The following is a 23,974-nucleotide window of genomic DNA, read 5'->3' on the forward strand; positions in this document are numbered from 1 at the left end:
TAATCTAATTTATTGAGTAATTCATTCAGTGAATATGTTCTGAGCTGGAGATGTGGCTCAGTGGTAGAGTATTTAATGCCTGGTTCCCAGGTTCCACCCTCAGTACTGCTCAAAATAAATAAATGAAATCCTAAGAGCCGCTATGCTAGGAACTGCCCGGGAGCAGCGAGGGCAAGATTGAGCCTGGCCCTCAGGGAACATCCAGCTTACTGAAATAGCCAGCAGTTGAGACAAACCATTCCAGAATGACTCCATCTGAGCTAGCTTCTTTTGTCCTCTGTCTTGAACTATATTCTTTTTTGTTTGTTGGTTGTTTTATTTTTTGAGACAGGGTTTCTCTATGTAGCTCTGGCTGTCCTGGAACTCACTCTGTAGACCAGGCTGGCCTCGAACTCAGAGATCCGCCTGCCTCTGCCTCCTGAGTGCTGGGATTAAAGGCATGCGCCACCACCGCCTGGCATTGAGCTATATTCTTAACCTAAATGGGAAAAATGAAGCCCAGAGGAGAATGGTCCTGTAGGAGCCAACAGAATGTGGGAAAGGCTTGAGAACAAAACCTAGCTAGGGCTGTCTAAAGACCTAAGTGAGGGGCAGGTATGAGAGGGCTCCGAAGTTAAGGGCACTTACTGCTCTTCCTGAGGACCAGGTACAATCCCCTATGCACACATCAGGTGGCTCACAACCTCCTGTTACCAGCTCTGAGGATCTGAAGATCTCTGGACTCCGTGGGCGCCTGCACACACACACACACACACACACACACACACACACACACACACACACACACGGTGTACATAAACTCATGCAAGCACACACACATACACATAAATTAAAAAAAATAATAACTGAAGGGCTGGAGAGATGACTCAGTGGTTAAGAGCACTGGCTGTTCTTCCAGAGGTCCTGAGTTCAATTCCCAGCAATCACATGGTGGCTCACAACCATCTGTAATGAGATCTGGAGCCCTCTTCTGGCCCGCAGGGATACGTGCAGACAGAACACTGTATACTTAATAAATAAATAAATCTTGAAGAAAAAAAAATAAAGAGCCAAGAGGGCCACCTTCGCACTAGGAATAGTGTCCTCCACATCGCCTGGTGATAGTTATCACCGCCACACACTTCATGTTCCGTCGGTGGACAGAAGAGCTAGATGGGCCTGAAGAACACTTGGCAGTTCCTAGCTGACCCGGGAACTGGAGTCAGACGTTCCTCTGAGACCCCTGCACTTGTTGGCTGCAGGCTCTGTTAAACAGCTTTACCTCTCTGTCCGTTTGTTTCTCCATCTGGAAAGCAGAAAAGGTGGTTTTTCATAATCTTATTCCATTAAGCCAAGGCAGGGTAGTTATTTGGAAGAGTTTCAGAATATTAAAACATGTGAAGAGTTGAGGATGGTATTAACTCGAAAATAAAAGTTAGAACATTCTTTCCGTTATGGTAACGTGACCATCTTCCTTCCGCCTAGGGCAGGAGCCCAGGCCCTTTGATTTGGTGGGTTGAGAAAGTCGTTCCTCAGACAGCCTTTCCAGAACTGGGACACCCGAGTATGCTAAGACGCCGGACTCTAGATTCTAGATCCTCATTGGGGCGGGGAGACCCACCCACTTGCCCATGATTGACTTGGGCATGCTGGGACTTGCAGGCTGGCTGACCATCCTGTGACGCCTGGGCCGCTGGGAAATGTAGTCCCTGGCCTGGTCCGGGACATCGGTGTCCCGTGGGCCCAGCGGTGACAGCTCGGGAGGTAGGCAGCAATGACAAGGGTCCGAAATAGGTGTAGAGTTGGAGGGGCTTGCAAACTGGCTGCTGGGGCTCCTGTCCTGTGGGTGCCAGAATGGACACCCCCGGCCTGCAGCTGATGCAACGGGGCCTGCCGGGTGGGGCGGGGGCAAGGAGCAATGGGACACTTCTCCAGGCTCCAAGGAAAAAGGAGCGGGACTGGGTTATTTCTCCAGTATAAGACCCTCCTAGCTGAAAATACGAAGTCTGTCTCCCATCCCTATGTGGACATGCTACCAATCTTAACCAGAGAAGCGCCAGATGGACCACAACTGCTCCCTGAAGAGGGAGTCAGAGCCATGCTCAGAAGCAAGGAGGCCAGCAAGTATACTGGACCCCACTGGGAACATCTGGTTTGCCCTCCCAAAGGGAGATCCAGCCAGGGGCAAAGGAGCGGAAACCCATTCCCTGGAAATGTAGAGAGGACCATTGTAGGAAAGAGGAGAGGACCCGGAGGAGAAGTGGGATGATCAGGCTCGCTCGCTCTTTTCCCTCTAAAAGACCCTGCCTTCCATCCCCACAGCCCCCCTGAAGCAGCTCTATTACAGCATGGGAGGTTCCCACCTGCCCTACACTAGAGTTTGACGGCTCATTATGGACCAGTCTGTGGCGATCCAGGAGACGCTGGCTGAGGGGGAATACTGCACCATCATATCCTTCCCCGCTCGTGCCTTGGCCTTGGGAAGTGGGATGGAGGGTGTGGAAATTTCTCTCTACTCTCTCTCTTTCTAAGCCATATGGGAATAGGTAAACCAGTATTTGCTAAGAATTCACTTGGCTCTGGTTTCTCTACTAGGTGCTTTAAGTATTCAGATAGTCTCCCAACAAGCTGCAAAGCTGGGGACTATTATACCCATTTTACAGATGGGGAAAGAAAGCTCAGAGAGGTGAAGTAATTGGCCTGAGGTCACACAGTGAGCGGGAGGGACAAAGGCCGCAGTAGTGGAGTGGGTCGGATGGGGAGGCTTGTTCTTGGCTTTCAGTTTCCCTTCACTCAGAGCAGCAGGCTGTACAAGGTGTGCTATGTACGGGAGACAGCAGGCAGAGCCGCCTGCTGGGGCTGGTGCGGTACCGGCTGGAAAATGACGCTCAGGAGCATGCGTAAGTAGGGCTCAGACTCTACCTGTGTGGGCCAAGGGTTGTTCTTCGCTATCCTCCGACTTGACTTTAGTCATCCCGTCTGAGTCTCCTAGAATCATTAACATAATGATAGTATTCTTGGAACACTAGGTTCTAAGCCTTTATAATCAGCACGATGTGACATGGAAGCTTTAGAGAAAAGGCAGTTATCACACCTGGCTAGATTTTGAGCTTGTGTGAGTGCCTGAGTTCAGATCCAGACGCTGTGATACTGAGCAAAATGTTCTCCATAGCTCCGTTTACCCAGAGTAAAGATTCGAAGGCTGAGCTGGAAATGGGAGCGGGCACCAGTGATCCCAGCACTCAGGAAGCTGAGGCAGGACTGTCACAAGTTCCAGGCCATCTTGGGCTAACAGAGTGAGAGCCTATCTCTAAAAGAGAGGAGATGGGGCTGAAGAGATTGTTCAGTGGTTAGAATGTGTACTTCCTTTGCAGAGGATCTGAATTAGGTTCCCAGCACCCACACCCACATCCACATCCAGTGGCTCACAACCCCTATGACTCCAATCCAGGGGATCTGAACCCTCTTCTGGACTCTGTGGGTACTTGCACTCATCAGTGCGCGCGCACACACACACACAGAGACAGAGAGACAGAGACAGAGTTAAAAAATAAATGTTTAAAGAGAGAGAGAGCTGGAGATGGTTCAGTTAGCAAAGTGTGTGCCACACAAGCATAAGGACTGAAGTTTGGATCTCCAGAACCCATGGCAAAAGCTGGGGTGTGGGGTGTGGAGAGATGGTTAAGTGGTTAAGAACACTTGTTTTTGTAGAGGACCTAAATTTGGTTCCCAGCACCTACATTGGGCAGCTCACAGCTACCTGTAACACCAGCTCCAGGGCTTTAGATGCCCTCTTCTGGTCTCCATGGGCATCTGGACACTTGAGGTGCACAAACACACACACACACACACACACACACACACACACACACACACACACACACCCATACACACCTATTCATGACTAAAAATAAATCTTAAAGAAGTTAGGGGAGGTAGAGAGAAGGGCATATCCCTGAAGCTCATTGGCTAGCTAGTCTAAGTTTCAAGTTCACTGAGAGACTGTCTCAAAAAATAAGAATGTAGAGGCTGGAGAGATGGCTTAGAGGTTAAGAGCATGTGTTGCTCTCGCAGAGAACCTGGGTTTGATTCCCTAGCACTTACATGGTGATTCACAACCATCAATAACTCCAGCTCCAGAGACTTTAACGCCCTCTTCTGACCTCTGCTAACACCAGACAGGCATGCATCTGATCCATATACACACATGGAGGCAAAACATCCATACACATAAAATTAAATAAAGAAATCTAAAAAGCAATTTTGAAAAGCGGAGAGTGATTGAAGAAAGACCTCTGAGGGTCACCCTGTGGCCTCCACATGTGTGGGCATATCCACACTAACAAGCACATATGCCACACACAATAAAAATTTAAAAATGAGAAGAGAGACATTAATGGCTGGGAGTGGTGGTGCAGGATTTAATTCTAGCACTTGGGAGGCAGAGGCTGACAGATCTCTGTGAATCTGAGGCCAGCCTGGTTTACATAATGAGTTCCAAGACAGCCAGAGCTATGTAGTGAGAGCCTGTCTTGGGGGGGGGGAGTGTTCATTCAGTGTTGCCTGGCAACACTGCACAGTCCGCAGGAGCAGAGGGAGGAAATACCTGCAAAGGTCTTGTAGCTTGTAAGTGAACCTCAGGGTCTCAGAGCCTAGAGGGAGGGGCCTTTAGACAGCTTCTAATTTGCTATTCCAGCTTGGTAGTTGGGGAAACTGAAGAACAGGGCAATGAAGGGACTTCGTAAGGACACGCTGTTCCTGTCATTCACATGCTGGATGGCACCAAATTGGTTTTTCTTCCAACTGTGGGAAGTTTTGCTTTGATGACCTCATCCATGAATTATAGCTTGCCTGGGCACTGTGGATGAAAAAGGCTTGAGGCATGAGTGTGGCTAGGGTACTGCCCGCCAAGCACTAGGGACCTAGGCTACCACTAAAAGGACTGGTATTGGCACAAGACACCCCAAGACCAAGTTCTCAGCACAAAGGAGACTTATTTGCCCCAGAGGGACAAAGGGCAGGAAATGAGAGACAAAGACAGGAGATGGAGGGCGAAGGAGAAGGGGAAGAGGAACAAGGGATAAGAGGAGGGAAATTTGCCCCAGAAGGACAAAGGATTGCATCTGGATAGAGAGGAGACAGATGTGGCCCATAGGCAAATGGCAGTTTATAAAGGAAAAGAGGGAACCCCATATTAGGATGAGGTGTTTAAATTTGATTGGGCATGTTGGGATAGTCAAAAGGGGGCTTTTCATTGTTAATAGCAGGACATTGGTGGTCAGCCTTTGGGGAGGAAGTGGCTAAATAAGAGAATAAAAGGGGGGAGCGGGCTGGACAGATGGCTCAGCAGTTAAGAGCACTGGCTGCTCATCAGAGAGGTCCTGAGTTCAATTCCCAGCAACCACATGGTGGCTCACAACTATCCGTAATGAGCTCTGGTGCCCTTTTCTGGCCTGTAGGCAAACATACAAGTAGAACACTGCATATATAATAAATAAACAAACAAGTAAATCTTTCAAAAGAGAGAGAGAATAGACCTTGGGGGCTAGCTTTCGGGATGTAATCTAAGGGTTTAGCAAGGTCAAGGCCTGCCAGAACCATGTTTGCCATGCTCAGGCCTGCTAGAGCCCCTTCAACTACAAGCATGCCAATACTGCAGGCCTTTCTTTGGACTGCCAGCTCCCGAATAATGACATGGAGACTTCTTATTTTGAGCATGAAAGCTTGGCCTTAGCTTAGGCTTGTTTCCAAATGATTCTTAAAATTGAAATTAACCCATTTATATTAATCCACATTTTATCATGTCGCTTGTTATCACTCCTCAATACTATACGTCCAACTTCCTCTGCATCTGGCTGGTGAATCTTCCACCTCAGATTCTTTCCCAGGGTTCCTATCTCTGCCTGGAGATCCCACCTGTCTTCTTCCTTCCTAGCTATTGGCCGTTCAGCTCTTTATTAAACCAGCTTAGGCGGGTGAGGAAGAGACACATCTTTACATACAACAAGGTTATCCCAGCACTCCAAAGTGTGTCCTCTTCTGCTTTCTGCCCTCAGCCTCTTCCTGTATACACACCGGAGGATGGCCATCACAGGAGACGATGTATCTCTGGACCAGATAGTGCCACTCTCAAGAGATTTTATGCTGGAAGAAGGTGCTAGTCGGGCTGGGTGGTATGAATTTCTCTCTTCTGGGGGCCCTCAGTCATCTCTGCCATTACTGTAGGGGGGTGGGTGGGAATGGAGGATGATGTGAGACAGGGATGTGCAGTTGCTAAAGGCATTCTCATTTCCCTTCCTCAGTGTCCCCAGACGGTGAACTCTACATCCTTGGTAAGTAGTCTTTTCAAACTGGGTTCCTGTTGGGGCAGCGGGACAGGATCTTAAGACAGAGAGAAAGGCATGGATGAGAACATTCCTGGGTGGGTGTGATGCTATGTGCTTCTAGCATGTAGAAGGCTGAGGTGGAGGGATTGCCTTGCCTGGGCCATGGAGTAAGTTCTAGGCCAGCCAGAGCTATAGACTGAGACTGTGTTTCAACACACAACAAACAAAACAGAAAACTCTTGGGTTGGTGGGATGACTTAGTGGAGAAAGATGCTTGCTGCCAAGCCTAACTGCCCGAGTCTGAGCCCCACAGGGTAGACTGAGAGAAGCAGCTCCCGGAAGTGTACTGGAGCTGTGGCACGCAGGCACATGTGTGTACACTCATGTGCACACATACACAAATAAATAAATGTAATAAAAAAGAAGACTTTTCTGATACCCACACTATAGTAAACAAGACCCTGAAGAGTCAGACCCTGCCCCCACTACCAGCTATTTTCCATTTCTCACCCCCTTGTCACAAAGTTAAGTCCTCCAGGTGCTTTCCATCACCTCAGATGTCACAGGTTATCACAGCAGAGTTCTCTCTTCCTCCTTCTCCTCCTCTTCATTTTTGTTTTTCAAGACAGGGTTTCTCTGTGTAGCTCTGGTTGTCCTGGAATTCACTCTGTAGACCAGGCTGGTCTCGAACTCAGAAATCCACCTGCCTCTGCCTCCCGAGTGCTGGGATTAAAGGTGTGCATTACCACTGCCCAGCACTCGGAAGGCAGAAGCAAGTGGATTTCAGTGAGTTCGAGGCCAGCCTGGTCTACAGAGCTAGTCCAGGACAGGCTCCAAAGCTACAGAGAAACCCTGTCTCAAAAAAACCAAAAAAAAAAAAAAAAAAAAAAAAAAAAATTATCACACAGGCTATGCTGGCGCACGCCTTTAATCCCAGCACTCAGGAGGCAGACAGAGGTAGGTAGATCTCTGAGTTTGAGGCCTTGAAAAAAAACAAAAACAAATTATAGACACACTACAATGACACAGATATTAGAGTAATTGGAAAAATCTTTTTAAATGGCCACCATAAAAATGCCTCACTAGCTGGGCGATGGTGGCACAGGCCTTTAATACCAGCACTTGGGAGACAGAGGCAGGGATATCTTTGTGAGTTCAAGGCCAGCCTGGTCTACAGATCGAGTTCCAGGATAGTCAGGGCTACACAGAGAAACCCTCTCTTGAAAAACCAAAGAGGAAAAAAAAAATCACACTATTTAGTGTGTGTGTGTGTGTGTGTGTGTGTGTGTGTGTGTGTGTTGACTTGAGTGGCTTGGTGTCTGTGTGAAGGTCAACAACTTGTTTGGCTTGGCAGCAAACACCTTTACCTGCTGAGCCATTATCTCCAGTGGCCCGGAAGTCCTCTCTTCTTGGAAGCTTCACACCTTTCAGCTTGGCCCCCCTCTATGCATGATCTTTTCTCTTCATGTCTTTATTGGTGCCTGGCACTACTGTGGACCGAGGGACAGGCACTCCAGTCCACGTCCGCACGTTCTTAGTTCTTATCTCACAGGGCAGGGAGGACACAAGTCTGGAGAGACTGTCCCTGTCAATTCCATCTGCTACAGCGGTGGTGCGGCCCAGTGACATCCAGAGCTGACTCTCCTCTCCACAACACGGGGAGGATGCTTGTTTGTATGAGGAGGCACGCAGGGTTCCTTTACTGTTCCATCAGCTTAAGGTCAAAGGGGCATTAGGAGCCCGGATTTTCTGATTTGCCATTTTGCAGATGCCACTTTTTTTTTTTTTTGTTTGTTTGTTTGGTTTTTTTGTTTTCTGAGACAAAGACAAAGTTTCTCTTTGTAGCCCTGGCTGTCCTAGAACTCACTCTGTAGACCAGGCCTCGAACTCACAGAGATCCACCTGCCTCTGCCTCCCAAGTGTTGGAATTGAAGGCATGCCCCACCACCACTGGGCTGAGATTCCCCTCTATAAAGCACATTTCAGTACTTAGCTCCTGGTAACCTCATTTCTTGCCTCTTCTCTACAGGCTCTGATGTGACGGTACAACTGGACACAGCTGAGCTCAGGCTTGTGTTCCAACTACCTTTTGGCTCACACACCAGAATGTTCCTCCAGGAAGTTGCCAGAGCCTGTCCAGGTAGGTAAGAGCCAGGTTCCCAGGGGAGGCTGTGTTGGTTGGAGGCACTGACCTACCCTCTCCATAGCTGACTTTCCAAACCCACTGGGCTCATACACCACAATTCCTGCACCATCTCAAGGCTGCTGGCATGGAGTCACAGTGTTCAGGGCTGCCACCCAACTCTTGTATTTGCTTTTCCTTTTTGAGATGGGGGTCTTGCTTCCAAATCCTGGTCCTGTCTCAGCCCCCATCCTGAAAGTCATGATTACAGGCGTGTGTCATCACACCTGGCCAGCATTTGTTTTGCTGTTTTGGGATTCTGAACCTAAGTGTTAACTGGGCTGTGACTCTGAGGATATGAGGCTTCTTCCAAGTGAGCTGGGAGGCCCAAAGTTTCTATATCCAAAGTTACAACCAAGAGAAGTCTGTCAAATGTACTCTGCCCTTAAACCCTGCTCTGTTCCTCACTGCAGCTGAAAAAAAAAAAAAGTCTAGCTTTGGCCCAGCAGAGAGAAGTTAGTGGCCATTTGACAGAATTTGTTTAGATGGGAGGTTAGCCAGGCAAGTGGAAGACAGTTTGTATACAGAACAAAGGCCCAGTGAGAGACAATGCAAATTCATGCTGCCAGGTGCTGGGGCTCAGGGGCTCACCCAGTACCATTACGGAGGAGTTCCTTTAAAGCTACCATCTTGTCTCTGCAGGAATGTTCGGGAGGGTTTGTCTCCTGTTAGAACTGCCTCTTGGGCTTGACCTGGCTCCAAGCATCTCACTAGATGTGTCAGGAAGGTGACGGGCTTTGGAGGCAAACTGGCTGTGGGGTAAAAAGAAATCAGGTCAAGAATTATGGAGCCTTGAATGGTTAAGGAGTTTAAGTGTTATTCTATAAGCAGGGAAACTTTACCTCTAAATCATAAAATAATAAAGATAATTAATTTATGAATGTTAGTAGTGGTTGTAGGCAGGGGTAATAATAATAATTCAGGTTGGACATCCCTAACATAGAAATATCAAACTGGAAGTCCTCCAACATCTGAACTTTTTTGTTTGTTTTTTTTGTTTTTTTGAGACAGGGTTTCTCTGTGTAGCCCTGACTGTCCTGGGACGCTCTGTAGACCAGGCTGGCCTCGAACTCACAGAGATCCGCCTGTCTCTGCCTCCTGAGTACTAGTGTGCATCACTATGACTGGCTCAAACTATTTTTTTAAAGAGAGGATCTTATGTCCAGGCTGTCTCAAACCTCTGTACAGCTGAGGATGACATTGAACCCTGATCCTTCTGCCTCTACCTCTCAAGTGCTAAGCGTACAGGCCCAAACTTACTTAGTTTTCTTTAGGCGGGGTCTCACATAGACCAGCTTTGAACTCACTGTGTAACCAAGGATGACCTTAAACTCCTGATCCTCATATCTCTACCTCTCAAGTGCTAGGGTTACAGGTGCCTGGGTTTTAAGTGCTGGGGATCAAAACTGGCTTGGGGCAGGCTATAGTAGTACTCTCCTGGAATTCAGTTCCACCCCTTTCATTGTTACTTTTTTATTGTTCTTTTCTTTCTTTTCTTTTTTTTAATGTGGAGCTGAGAATCGAATCCAGGGCCTTGCGCTTGCTAGGCAAGCGATCTACCACTGAGCTAAATCCCCTTCTTCTTCTTCTTCTTCTTCTTCTTCTTCTTCTTCTTCTTCTTCTTCTTCTCCTCCTCCTCCTCCTCCTCCTCCTCCTCCTCCTTCTTCTTCTACTTCTTCTTCCTCTTCCTTCCTCCTCCTCCTCTTCTCCTCCTCTTCCTCTCCTCCTTCCTGCCTTCCCTCCCTCCCTCCCTCTATCCTTCCTTCATTCCTCTTCCCCTTCCTCTTTTGGGGGAGGTTTGAACAGAGTGGATCTTTATAGACCAGGCTGGCATCAAAGTCACAGAGATGTTCCTGCCTCCAACTTCCCAGGGTTGGGATTAAAAATGTGTGCTACCACTCCAGGCTTGTTTTTGTAGTCTACTGCATCTTTCTCATGGTGGGTGGGAATAAAAAGAAATAACATCTGTGAAAATGGCTAGTACACAGTCCCCTCTCTATACATGTCTAAAGTTTTTTGAGACAGAGTTTCTCTGTGTAACAGCCCTGGCTGTCTTGGAACTCATTCTGTAGACCAGGCTGGCCTTGAACTCAAAGAGATCTTCCTGCCTCCACCTCCCAAGTGCTGAAATTACAGGTGTGTGTCACCACCACCACCTGGCTTAGACTCTTTTCTAAAACAGTTAATCTTTTCATAACCTTACAAGGTTATGATAATATACTAAGGTATTATCAGCATGTCTATTATATAGATGAAGGAAATCAGGCTTAGTGAGGGCAAGTGCCCTGCCTGCCTATATGGCCAGCAGGCTAGTAAACAGTGAGTACATCTTAGGTGAGACCAGTACTGGCTAGATGTCCCTGGATCCTGAGGCTGTGCTCCAGGGCTTCCTTGGCCTGTGCCTTCCTTTCCATGTAAAGTGTTCAGAGAAAAGCTTCCTGGAGGAGGTGATGTTGAAGGCCAGACTATAAGGAAGCTCAAGCATTTTTCTCCCCGTTAGACAAAAGGAAGGGTAAGAGCAGTAGGTCTTGGGAAGGAGCAATTGTGAGACTGAACTTGGACATGTGTGGAGAGAGCTGAGCCAGGGAAGCCAGCAAAGGGCAGCTCATGGATAGTAACAAAGTGCAGAGGAGCTTGGACTCTGCCCTGTAGCTTGTGGAGAGACCTTAGTTTCCAAACGTTTCCCAGTAAGATTTGCAAGCTTGAGAAGCTCCTCTGGCAACACGTATGGAAGGCAGCAAGAACCTGCAGCAGGGAAAGCAGTAGAACAATAAGCAGGTATGTGCCACCATGGTTCAGGCATAAAGAATGAGGCTTAGGGGGCAGGAGAGTTGGCTCAGCGGTTAAGAGCACTGGCTGCTCTTGTGGAGGCCCTGGGTATGATTCCCAGTACCCACAAGGCAGCTTAAACTCCAGTTCTAGGGGACCTGATGCCCTCTTCTGGCCTCCTTGGGTACCAGTATTTGCATAGTACACAGGTATAGATGCAGGCAAAACATTCATTCACATAAAATAAATTGATTTTTAAAAATGAGGTTTAGGGCCAGGCAGTGGTGGCACACGCCTTTAATCCCAGCACTCGGGAGGCAAAGGCAGGCTGATCTCTGTGAGTTCGAAGCCAGCCTGGGGTACAAAGTGAGTTCCAAGGAAAGGCGCAAAACTACACGGAGAAACCCTGTCTCGATAAACCAAAAAAAAAGAAGGGGCCTGGAGAGATGGCTCAGAGGTTAAGAGCACCAACTGCTCTTCCAGAGGTCCTGAGTTCAATTCCCAGCAACCACATGGTGGCTCACAACCATCTGTAATGAGATCTGGCACCCTCTTCTGTATACATAATAAATAAATAAATCTTTAAAAAAAAATGAGGCTTAGACCAGGGATATGACCATGGGGCTGGGGAAGAAAGGACAGAGAGAGAGAGAGAGAGAGAGAGAGAGAGAGAGAGAGAGAGAGGAAATCATTCAGATGAGATCAAAGGTACCTTGAGGCCATGAGTGGGTTGTGTTAACAACTTTATCCCAGCTGATTAGAACAGTGCCCGTACTTAGACATGACATAAATATTTGCTGAGTGGATGAAGAGAGTGTGGTATTATTACCTGTGGTCAGAGTCTAGGCTGCCTGTTTCCAGGTTCTTGGCCTCTTATCCAAAGAATTGAAAAGAAGGGCTCACATAGATTTGCAAAAGAAGCAAGCTAACTTCAGCAAAGCAAAAGTATAGTGAAAATTATAGAGCAAGACACTGTCAAGATTGCCAGTGGCTGCCTTAGTGAGGGTGCTCAAGGGTCCTGAAGGGGTGTAGTTTGGTGGTCCTCTATTTTGATTGGTGGGTTGTCATACATTCACTTTTTTTTCTTTTTTTTTTCTTTTTAACTGTGTGTACCCCTTCCCATAAGGCCTCTGATTTTAATCATATGCTTTACCAATTATTCATAGGCATAAGACGGTAAATAGAGAATTTTCTCTAAAAGATTACTAAAGGACACAATTTGCCTTACTGTTGATGCACCCAAACTAATTCAGGCAGGGTCAGGCCTTCTGTTCCTCATATGCAGATCCACTGGGAAGAGGATGGGATAGAAAACTGTATAATCTGATTGCTGCCAAAGGTGGGGAAACTAACACTGTTGTTAGAGGTGGGGGTATGTGTAGCCCATACAGGTAGGAGGTTAGGTGGTTCTAAGGTGCAGTTTTCATAGAGGGGTGTGTGTGTGTGTGTGTGTGTGTGTGTGTGTGTGTGTGTGTGTATGAGAGAGACAGACAGACAGTCAGACAGAGAGAGACAGAGACACAAAGAGTGAGAGACTGATGATTAAGGATATGTTACTTTAGGCTTGAGTGTCTGTCTTGCAGATCTCTTGCTCTTTCTTTCCTGGGGGTCCACACTACGGCTGGGGTAACCAGCAGAGAAGTTATGTACTAACTCTTACTTCTCTGACCATTATGACAGTGCTTCCTTCCTGGGTGACAGGGACAGCTCTTTGGCTATCCACTAGCCAACACTTGTGCTTTACATATGAAGGGACTAGGGTCCAGGATGAGGCTCCAAGTGAAGGAACCAGGTTGTCCTCATTAATCCTCTCTGAGTAAGACAGTGTCTTGGCCAAGAAACAATAGGTAAAGAAAGGAATCAGCTCATGTTAGTTGAGTACCTACTGCATGCTAGACATTTTTCTAGCTATCTAGATAATGCAAAACAAACCATGATTATCTTTTTTCATTTGTGGAGCAATACCCAAGTTTTAGGACAAAACTCCCAGATCTGGTAACCCCAATAGTCTAGTCTTGTCTACGGACACCAATTTTGCAATTAAAGAGACTAGTAATGGCCAGGTATGGTGGTACGCACCTTTAATCCCAGCACTCAGGAGGCAGAGGCAGGTGGACCTCTGTGAGTTCAAGGCCAGCCTGGTTTACAGAGCCAGTTCCAGGACAGCCAGAGCTATATAGTAAGTTCCTGTTTCAACAAGTAAAATAAATCTTTAAAATATCTTTTTAAAGGAGAGAGGCTTTTAAGTGTCGTGTATAAGCTGACACAGAACATGTAAAAAACTTAACCTGAGACCACTCATGAGCTGAAGTAACAAGGCAGGTTTTGACACTAAAGTCCGCAGAATGCCACAATTTCAGTTCAGAGCCCAGCTCGGCCACTTCCTGTATGTGAATGTGGGTGGCTGTTTTATTTCTTCAGCCATTCGTTTTATGATCTGTTTGACGGAAAGGGAGAGATAAACTTCCCTTATCTAATAATAGAGGGGTGTTGGGAGAGTCAGTTGAGGCTGGATATGGGTTGGTACTAAGTACCATTGAAAATAATTTGAAAGCAGTGTCCGGCCATGCCACAGCCCAAGACTTGAGCTTATGGCTCCTCAGTATGAGGTCCTTTCAAACCCAATTCAGTTGGATCTGGTTCTACAAGTTGAGCAGGCAGGACAACAAGAAGGGTTTAGCAAGAAGGGTTAATGCCAGGGCTTGGGAGTGAGACCTGGGTTACGTCAGAGGCAACAGTTAGTTGCTTAGGAACTTCTGGAGAGGAGGGGTACCAAAAGAGTTAGGAGTGTCAGAAGGTTGCCTAGGTATTTTTGTAGACAGGATTTCACTATATTGCCCAGGCTGGCCTGGAATTCACAATCTTCCTGACTCAGCTTCCTAAGTGCTGAGATTACATGAGTGTAGTCTAGGCTGGTCCTTAACTTTCCATCCTTCCACTACTACATCCTGAGTTCTGGCATTACCGATATGTCCCCACCACCACCAGTTTTGTGTGATGCTGGGTATTGAACCCACAGCTTGGTGCATGCTAGGCAAGCACTCTACCCAGCTACATCCCCAGACCCTCAGAGGGCTTGTCTTTTTTTTTTTTTTTTTCGAGACAGGGTCTCTCTGTGTAGTTTTTGGTGACTGTCCTGGATCTGGCTCTGTAGACCAGGCTGGCCTAGAACTCATAGAGATCCATCCGCCCGGCTCTGCCTCCCTAGTGCTGGGATTAAAGGCGCGTGCCACCGCCGTCCTGCCAGAGGGCTTGTTTTAATAGCATATTTCATTACATATGATATACAGCTTATTTCTGGGTTATCTGGAGAGGCCAGGAAGTTGCAGGTGGAGGTTGGAGGTAGTTAAGTCCCCCAACCCATTTTCTAGTGTAGGCATCCGGTTAAGTCTCCAATTTACCACTCACTTTGTGACCCTGCGTCTAGTCTTTCTGAACTTAGTTGCCTCCTCTATAAAAATGAGGATAACAGTTCCCTACCTAATAAAGTTTGTTGGATAATGAAGCAGTCCTGCTTTGGCAGAGAGCACTTTCGTCTTCGCTTCTATTAATTGCATTTGGATTTCAGATCCACGCTGGGCAAAGAGGAAAGCGAGCTTGGAGAGTCTCCACTACACACACAGCCTTACAGAAGTGCAGCGGGCTTTTCAAACCCGTGGCTCAGTCTGTGCTCCATTGTCCCTGCCACAGGTTTTGACCCTGAGACGCGGGATCCCGAGTTCCGGTGGCTGTCTAGACACAGGTGTGCAGAGGCAGATGTCCAGTCGCCGCAACCGCGCGAGTGGAACTCGGACCCGGGTACCCAGAGCGGGCTCACGCCCATTGGAGGAGGCAGGTATCAGTCTCGGAATGCACGGCGAGGATTGGAGGGTGTCTTGCTTCAGGGGCCCTTGCTACATTCTGCTTTGGGGCGGAGCCACGGAGGAGTCAGAATTTCTATTGGCGGAGGAGGCGCAGGGGGGCGGGCCTGAGGGAGGACGGAGAGCGCGCGGCGGGCGGCGGGATGAAGCGCTTGAGGAAGCTGACTGGGAAATGTCGGCGGGCGGCGGCTCTCGGGAACGCGACTGTGCAGGTCGGGCGGTCGCTGCGGAGCGGGGCTGCGGTGCCGGGTCTTCGGGAGGACGGGCGAGTCGGCCGATGGCCTTGGGGGGCGAAGGCCAAGGTCTTGGCCGTCGGCGCGGCGGGGATGCTGAGGCTCAGGTTCTGCTGGGAAGTTACTCTCCGCCGGGCGTGGGGGCGACAGGCCGGTGATCAGCGGGTACCCGGGAATCCTGAGGCGGAGGGGTTAGGGAAGTCCGGTGGGTGGCCGGGTGCGTGATACCTCTCTCGGCGTTTCGGTGTCTCCAGCCGAGGTAGTTCCTCCGTCCCGGCCTTGGGAGGGTGGCGAGTGTCGGTGGGGGTGTGCGCGACTGTGGCAGAGTTGTCTCCGGAGGAGCTGTGGTGGTCTCTGCTGGCGCTCTCTGCGCTCCACTGCCGCTGGGACAGAGTGGCCTGTGCACGTAGCTGGAGCGCAGGAGAGCCCTGGCTGCTGTGAGACTGGAGGCCCTCAGGGATGAGGTTACAGGTGAACCCAGCTAGGCTTCTGCCATTTGTCCCTTGATGGATAATGTACGGCACAAAGGCTAATTGTTGAACACGATATTGTGCTTTGCAGAGGCAGAGAGAGAGGCTCGGGGTTGAAATTTGGGTCAGCCCTGTGACTTAGGGCTCTCTGGTGTTTGTTGTTCCCAAGGTGTTGTCCACGGAGCAGCAGGCTCCTGAGGGCTTTGGCGCAGTCCCTAATACCCATGTCTATGACTCCTGTCGGCCCTTTGCTAGCGATGAAAATCTGTCAAGTAGCCTTGTCAAGTATGGGCCGGGACGTTTGCAATTACAAGGCTCGGGAAGTATGAAGAGTGGGGTGAGGTGACACGTTGGGCAAGTGTTTGTAAAACGAGAGGAAACTAGGCAGCAGAGGACTTCCTCAGTCCTTCCTTCCTCGAAACCACCACAAGATGCCCACGAAGCCCCTGATGGCACCGATAGTGTGCGTCTTTCTTGGTTCTCTTGTGCAGCTGTCGATTCGGTTTCCATGACCTTCTGGTTTGTGGTACTGGGACCGGTGCGTGTTTAAGATTAACATCCCCTTCTCGTTCTTCACAAGAGGCTGCCAGAAACGCAGCTAAGTGGAGAATATGCCCGGTGGCGGCACAAAGAGGTGGGTCCTGGCTTCTGCCCACATGCCAGAGCTGGGCTATTGGGAGTTCTTTGGGCTTCCAGAAGAGAGATATAGAGCTTGAGAAATCAGGCCAGCCAGCTCTGAAAAGAGTTATCTGCCTCAGGGTGAGAAATGTGCATGGGTCGCAGAAGCATTCATTTCTCTTCACAAAGGGAAAAACTGGCCACATGATGGAGAGGACTTACTGTCAAGATTTTGCTTTGACTTTTAATTCAAAGGATTCATCCCTATCAGAATACCCACCCAACTGTATGCGAGATTACGTTGCGTAGCTGCTAGGTTGCCACTGTTGAAATTGGAAAGAATGGTACCCAAGCAAGCCTACATTTATGTTTGGGCCGTCTCTGATTCCAGGCTTGCTCTGGCCTTTAACAGAGAGTTGTTTCTTTTAAGAGATGGCAGGAACTCTTTGGGCCACCTCTGCATGCACCAGTAGATTCAGCCTCAGTGGAAACAAGTAGTGGATTTTGATTCTTCCCATCTGTAGACCATCATAATACCCACTTCCCCAAAACCTGGGGAACTAACCCAAGGAAAATGCTGCCTCCCAGTGCTGCTTGCAGCCAGGTGTGGTAGCAGATGCCTGGGATCCCGGCACTTGGCGGGAGGAATCAGGACTAGGAGTTTAGAGTCATCTTAGGTAGACTGGTGAGCTCAAGGCCAGTGGTCAGAGGATCTCCATGGAATGAGACACTATCCTACTATTAAAGCAACAACAAAACCAGCTGTGCTTCAGGAGCTGACATTCTGATGGAGAAAGGTCTAGTGTACACATAGAGCCGAGAGGACAAAGGGTTAGCCTGGCAGCAGGATGGTCCTTGTAGGGTAAACAAGGGCGTCTTGAAGGGCTATGTGTTGGGGGGCAAAGTGGATCTACTTTTCATCCCATCCCTTGGCCTTTTTAGAGGAAGATCTCACTTTAGTGCTCCCCCACCCCAACCCCTTTCTTTGATTTGTCTCAGCTGAGTTCGAGAGCCAAGTTGAGGCAGGGGGGATGGTTCAGTGAGTAAAGTGCTCACCTTGCAAGTACAAGGACCTGAGTTCATATCCCTGGGGCCCATGGAGAGCCAGGTACCATATCGTGGGCATCTCTAATCCCAGGGTTCCTGTGGTGAGGTGGGGAGGTGGAGATAGGAGACTCTCTGGAAGCTCCAAGGCCACCAACCCTGCTGTATTCAGGGATGAAGGAAGGACTCTATCCCAAACAAGGTGGAAGATGAGGATTGCATAAACACATGCAAACTCACCATGCAGAGATTTAAACAGGAGAATTCCAGGGCGACTTGGTGGGGCTGTAGTAGGAAAAAGAGATGGAGCTAGTTTCTGATTAGGTTTGTGTCTTCAGCATGTCAGAGGTGTCTAGGTGCTGAGCTGTGGTATGGAATCACAGTGGCCGATGCCTTGGTTTCCAGAGCATTATGGTCTTGTTTTGACTTTAGACTGGTCCCTGTTTCATCAGACGGTAGCTGTTCTGCTTCATTACTTATTTTACTGCTCTTAACTTTGGGATGCTCTTTCCTTCCTTAATAAGAAGAGTGTGGCTTGGGAGAAATGCCTCCTTATTGCTCTCTGGCAACCAAGGGCCTCTTAACTCATACAGCTCCACTGGGGATGCCCCACAGGGCTCAGTACCATCCGAGTCATTTTGTAAAAAGTTCACTAGCCTTTCAGTCTGGGTTCGTGGCAGAGTCGTGGACTTGAATTCTGGAGGATTCAGAGCTATGCATGGGAAAGGAGACAGCTAAAATCCCGTGGGGTAATTTAACAAGAACAGAAGCTGGGGTCCAGCAAAATGGCACATTGGGTAAAGGCACTTGCCACCAAGCCTGATGACCGAGTTTGACCCCTGGAACTTATATGGTAGAAGGAGAGAACTGGCTCCCACAAATTGCCCTCTGCCTCCCACACCTGTACCATGGCATGCATGTGCCTACTCACATCACACACCTGTACCCACACCACACACAAATTCATAACAAATAAAGGAACAGTGTAATTTTAAAACCAACAAAGTGGTAATCACCAATTTTGGTGCTTTGAAGCAAGTTCTTTTTCTTTTCTTCTAGCTGATTCAAATGAAGTCAGGCAGCTTTGTAGTAGCTGTGTGTGTGTGTGTGTGTGTGTGTGTGTGTGTGTGTGTGTGTGTGTGTTTGGAGGCCATAGTTCACCTCAGTTGTTGTTTCCCAAGAGCCATCCATCTATCTTGTTTTTGGAGACAGGGTCTCTCATTGATCTGGAGTTCTGATTAGCCTAGGCTGACTGGTTATAAAGTCCCAGGAATCCTCCTGTCTCTGCCTCCCCAGTCCTGGGATTACAGGTGAAAGCCATCACGCCTGGCTTTTTTACTTGGCTGCTGGGGGTCAAACTCGGGTCCCTGTGCTTCTGCAGCAAACACCTTACTGGCTGAGCTCTCTCTAGCTCTGTAACCAGATTCTCACTGAAGTGCGTTATGAATATTTTCCCCTGGACCCAGGAAGCAAAGCACTAAACTCTGCCTGGCCTGTGAAAGGAAGTGACTGCTATTTATATCTCAGGGTAGCAGAAAGGGTAACCTAGATTACCAGAGTCAGAGCCAGAGAGAATGGTAAGAAAAATAGCCTGTGGGTTGCTTTTCTGTTTCTTTCATCTGGCTTTGTCTGTATTAATAAGTAAAACCTGTGTGACCAATATATTCTTTCGTTGTGGAGCAGATGAATTTGCCTTTTGTGTATCTCTGAGGTGGAAACACTGCCCGTCGCGTCCGTTGCATAGGAAGTTCCTAAGCAAATTGATTTATTTTGAGTCACTTGTTTCTTTAAACAAAACGGTACTCACTTTTCTCCCTCTTGTTGTCTCTGTCTCCATTTTTCTTCCTTGTCCCATTCAACCTCTTGTTTCTACAACAGGCAACCCTCCTTAATAACTCTCTTCTTAAGAAAATAATTGGTTTTGGAGCTCTGCAGTGTCTTATCTGGAACAGGAAAGGTGACCCACTCAATTAGGAGTAGATCTTTATACAGACATCCTCAGGGCCTGACAGTTCAGGAACAGGGAAGCATCAATATTTACTAGAGGAAGGACAGTGTTGGGGTATAGAAGCTGGTGTGTGTGTGTGTGTGTGTGTGTGTGTGTGTGTGTGTGGTGTTGTTGCCTCAAACACACATTAACAACAACAAAAACACAAAAAAGAAAAATAACTGAGTGGTGGTGGCACACATCTTTAACCCCAGCACTCAGGAGGCAGAGGCAGGTGGATCTCTGTGAGTTCGAAGCCAGCTTGGTCTACAGAGAAAGTTCCAGGACAGTCAGGGCTGTTACACAGAAAAACCCTGTCTTAAAACAACAACAAAAATCCTAATAAGAACAAAAAAAGCTGGGCATGGTAGCACATGCCTGTAATCTTGTCACTAGGGAGACTGCATAGATCCTAGCTTGCCAGTATATACAAGTCCTGAATCCTCAGCACTAGAAAAAAGAGTGAAAAAATACTTTTCATAATTTTGTAGGCTTTATACATGATCCATATATGAACTGAAGCTAGCATATGTAACAGGGAAAAGGCTTTCATTCTTGGTATTTTAATAAGGATTTAAGCAAAGTATGTGTCTCAATATCCTAGATATTTTAAAAATGAAAAACTGTTGCTTCTTGGTATAACACTAGTAACCTGTCTTAATTGTCCTTTTCTTTCTTTCTTTTCCCTGTGTGAACCTGGCGCTTCACTGTTTTTCTGCTGGGCTGGTGGCCATTGAGTCCCAGCAGTCTTCTTGTGCCCCCAGCCCCTTCTTGCCAATGCTGGGCTCACAACATACACAGCCATGCTTTGTGTGTCTTTTTCTGTGGGTGTGAGGATCTAAACTCAGGTCCTCATGTTTGTACCCACGTTAGTCCAGTAAGTGTTCTTACCTACTGAGCTGTTTCCTCCCCAGCCCCTCATCCACAAGAGCCTATCCAGAATGGTTTCTTCTGGTGAGAACCGCACATCCTTTCTGCCGTAGCCTTCCAGGTCCTGGATTGCAAGTGATGGCGTGTACTGGTGACTTAGCTAAGTTTCTGCCCACTCCTCTCTCTCTCCTTCCTTTTTTTTTTTTTTTTTTTTGAACCAGAACTTCATATAGGCCAGGCTAGCCTTGAGCTCCTGAGGGTGTCTGTGAACTCCTGATTCTCTTGCTTATACCTCCCACATGCTGGGGTGGCAGGCTTTGTCATGCTGCCTGCTGTCACTGTCTCTCCTCCTTACTCTCCTGTTTCTTGTCTTTCAGTGCAGCCACTGAAGGCCATGGCCATTTTATTTTATTGTTGTGTTTTTCTGTATCAGACAGAAATCTCACATCATAGCCCAGGCTGACCCCTAATTCACTATGTAGCACAGGCTGGCTTTGAACTCAGGCAAATTTGCCTCAGCTTCCAGGCATGTGCTACTATGTCCCATACCCTCATCCTTGATTCTTCTCTCTCACATCTGTTAAGCGAATTTTGTCTTTTTTTTTTTTTTTTTTTATTGCAGCGTTGCCTCTGTCTACTCACACTTCAAAATCCCCACAGTGCAAGATCATCCCCCCAACCCCCCTCTTTGTTGAGACAACATTCTCAATGTAGCCCTGGCTGCCCTTGAATTCTCTCCACAGACCAGGCTGACCTCGAACTCACAGAGATCCTCCTGCCTCTGCCTCCTGAGTGCTGGGATGAAAGGCATGCGCCATCACCACCCAGTGTTTGTTTGAGTTCATTCTTACCTAGACAATTGAAGTGGCCCCCTTATTAGTCTTCCCCTCCCTCCTTCCTTCCTTCCTTCCTTCCTTCCCTTCCTTCCTTCCTTCCTTCCTTCCTTCCTTCCTTCCTTCTTTCCTTCCTTCCCTCCCTCCCTCCCTCCCTCCCTCTCTCTCTCTCTCTCTCTCTCTCTCTCTCTCTCTCTTTCTTTCTTTCTGTTCTGGGCATCAAGCCTCTAGTACCTTGCTCACGCTAGACAGTTGTTCTCCTACTGAGCCACACCCAGCCCACAAGCCCTTCTACCTGTACTTAAATTTCTCTCTCCCTCGGCATCTCCTTAAAGCACACCTCGTATCACATCCCACTCTGTGTCTGAGAGTGGGTATTGCTCCACACCCCAGTGCCTACGGAATAAAGTTCAGGTCCCTTAGTGTGGCATTCAGGTCCTACTCGGCTTCACCACAGCTGGCCTCTCTAGTCTCATCTGCACCATGACTCAACCTTTATTCATCTCAAATGTTGTTGATTGTTTTTTGGTAAACCCCTGTGCTTTTTCACCTCTTCATTGACTTGACTTTTTTTTTTTTTTTTTTTGGAGACAGGGTCTTCACTTTGTAGCTCTGGCTGTCCTTGAAGTTATAGAGATTCACCTGCCTCTTCTACCTCCCAATGCTTCCATTAAAGGCATGTTTTACCATGACCAGCTAAGCTGTAATTTTTGTTTGTTTGTTTTTCAAGACAGGGTTTCTCTGGTAGCCCCAGCTGTCCTGGAACTCACTCTGTAGACCAGGCAGGCCTCCAACTCACAGAGATCCTCCAGCCTCTGCCTCCCAAGTGCTGGGATGAAAGGTGTGTGCCAACACAACACGGTGCCAGGCTGCATTTTCGAAAAATGTGTGTGTGTGTGTGTGTGTGTGTGTGTGTGTGTGTGACAAGTCTGGAGATCAGGACAATTTGGTTCTCCCCTTCCACCATTCAGATCCTGGGATTAGACTTAGATCAGCAGGCTCAGCAACAAGAGCCATCTCTCCAGCCCTGGCTCCGTTTTTATAAACTTGAACTTGCTGTTCTCGGCATTTTGCATGAGTAGACGCGCAAAAGAAAGTCTCTGTGAGCCAGCCAGGTGTGGCTCGTGCCTGTGATTGTAGCACTGGGGAAGTGGAGGCAGGAAGAAGTCCAACTGGGCTACTTGAGGCCCCTTCTCAAAGGGGAACAATCTGCCTTTGGTTGAGCTAGGAAACACACTGTAGTCTTCACAGGCAGCATGCGCCCCCGCCTTCTGTGAACTGCTCTGCACCTCCTTCCCCGCTTCCTGGCTTGTTCTTCCCTCTTCTCTTTCAGCTTTATCACCAGACCACAGACAGTTCACAGAAGCCTGCTGAAGAGAGCCGGGAGGGACAGTCAAGCCACTTCTAATAGCCCATCACCGCTGACCTGCCCTTGTCAAGGGATTGTACCGGAGTTTCTCTTTAAAGGCTTGGCTGGTTGTTTTTGTCATTCTTTACCTAATTAAATTTGTACAGAGTACAAACCAGGTTTTGAATTTGGGACTCAGGGTGCAAAATGTGGTTTTTAGACTTGAGTCCCTACTCCCCCAGGGGTCCCTGACTTCTTAAACATTTTAAATCTTGATTTCCTTGTGTCCATCTCCCAAGTGCTGAGATTACTGGCATGTACCACCAGACCTGGCTTTGTGGTACTTTTTTTTTTTGAGACAGGGTTTCTCTGTGTAGCTTTGCGCCTTTCCTAGAACTCACTTGGTAGCCCAGGCTGGCCTCGAACTGGCAGAGATCCGCCTGGCTCTGCCTACTGAGTGCTGGGATTGATTAAAGGCACGCGCCACCACCGCCGGGCATGTTACTTTTTTTTAAGGACACAATATACTGGTAAATGTTAACAAAGTATACAAAACCAAATGAGTGAAACATAGTTATATGACTTAGGACAGCATAGGAGGACTTGCAGGAAGTCTTGAGTGCAGACCTGGGCACCAACCCTGCCTGAGGAAAGCTGCAAACACCTAAGCCGCTCCTGGTGGCAACACCTTTAATCCCAGCACTCGGGGCAGAGGCAGGGGGATTTCTGTGAGTTTGAGACCAGTCTGGTCTACCCTAGAGTTCTTAGCCAGCCAGGGGATACATAGATCCTGACTCAAAAAAGACAAAACGAAACCCAAACAAACAAACCAAGCCCATAACTGTTTGGATTGGTGGCCAGGATCAAAGGTAACAAAGGGTTCTTTCCACTCTTTGTAATGCCAGGTGCCCTACGTTATAAAGTCCACTCAAGAACTCTTTGCTGGGTACTATGTAAACACTTAGTTTTCAAGAGCTTGCTGCATGAGCATGAGTTGGATCTCGGGCACCCACGTAGATCTGGTTTGGTGGTATGCCCTTGTAATTCCAGTGCTGGGGAGACAGAGGAAGAGGGATCTCGGGGCTCACTAGCCAATCCAGCCTAATCCACAGGCTCCAGATCATTGAGAGACCCTATCTCAAAAAGCACACACATGAGCATCATACACACATGAAGTATTACATGGTTGTTTTCCTCATTTGTGCTTCCTAGGTTTATCTGGAGCTATAAAATCATATGTGTATAGATGATATGCAAGTAGACGTGAAACCATCTAGGGGAAGGGAGAGGACGAATGGGGAGGGACGGGGAGGAAAGAGAGGAGTGGACATTGGGGTGTGTGTGCTCAAAGTGCATCATATACTTTCCTGGAGATGGCCTTATGTAACCCAGAATAATAAAATAAAATAATTAAGTAAAAAATGTCCTCTTATCCTCTAAAGAAGAAGGAAAAAA

At 48.0% G+C, this 23,974-nt stretch overlaps 1 protein-coding gene across 1 annotated transcript in view; it reads left to right on the top strand.

Annotated features, from left to right (window-relative positions):
• Positions 1-1,648: 1,648 nt before the first annotated feature.
• Inpp5b (inositol polyphosphate-5-phosphatase B) overlaps positions 1,649-23,974 on the top strand; it is a 67,354-nt gene continuing 45,028 nt past the window's right edge. Inside the window, 8 exon segments of the mRNA XM_036177527.1 lie at positions 1,649-1,743; positions 2,302-2,429; positions 2,785-2,879; positions 6,036-6,133; positions 6,282-6,311; positions 8,335-8,445; positions 14,947-15,137; positions 15,139-15,328. Of these exon segments, the coding sequence (XP_036033420.1) occupies positions 2,373-2,429; positions 2,785-2,879; positions 6,036-6,133; positions 6,282-6,311; positions 8,335-8,445; positions 14,947-15,137; positions 15,139-15,328 (772 nt within the window). The 5' untranslated portion in view covers positions 1,649-1,743; positions 2,302-2,372.

Source organism: Onychomys torridus, chromosome 2 (genome assembly GCF_903995425.1).
Source record: "Onychomys torridus chromosome 2, mOncTor1.1, whole genome shotgun sequence".
Taxonomy (NCBI): domain Eukaryota; kingdom Metazoa; phylum Chordata; class Mammalia; order Rodentia; family Cricetidae; genus Onychomys; species Onychomys torridus.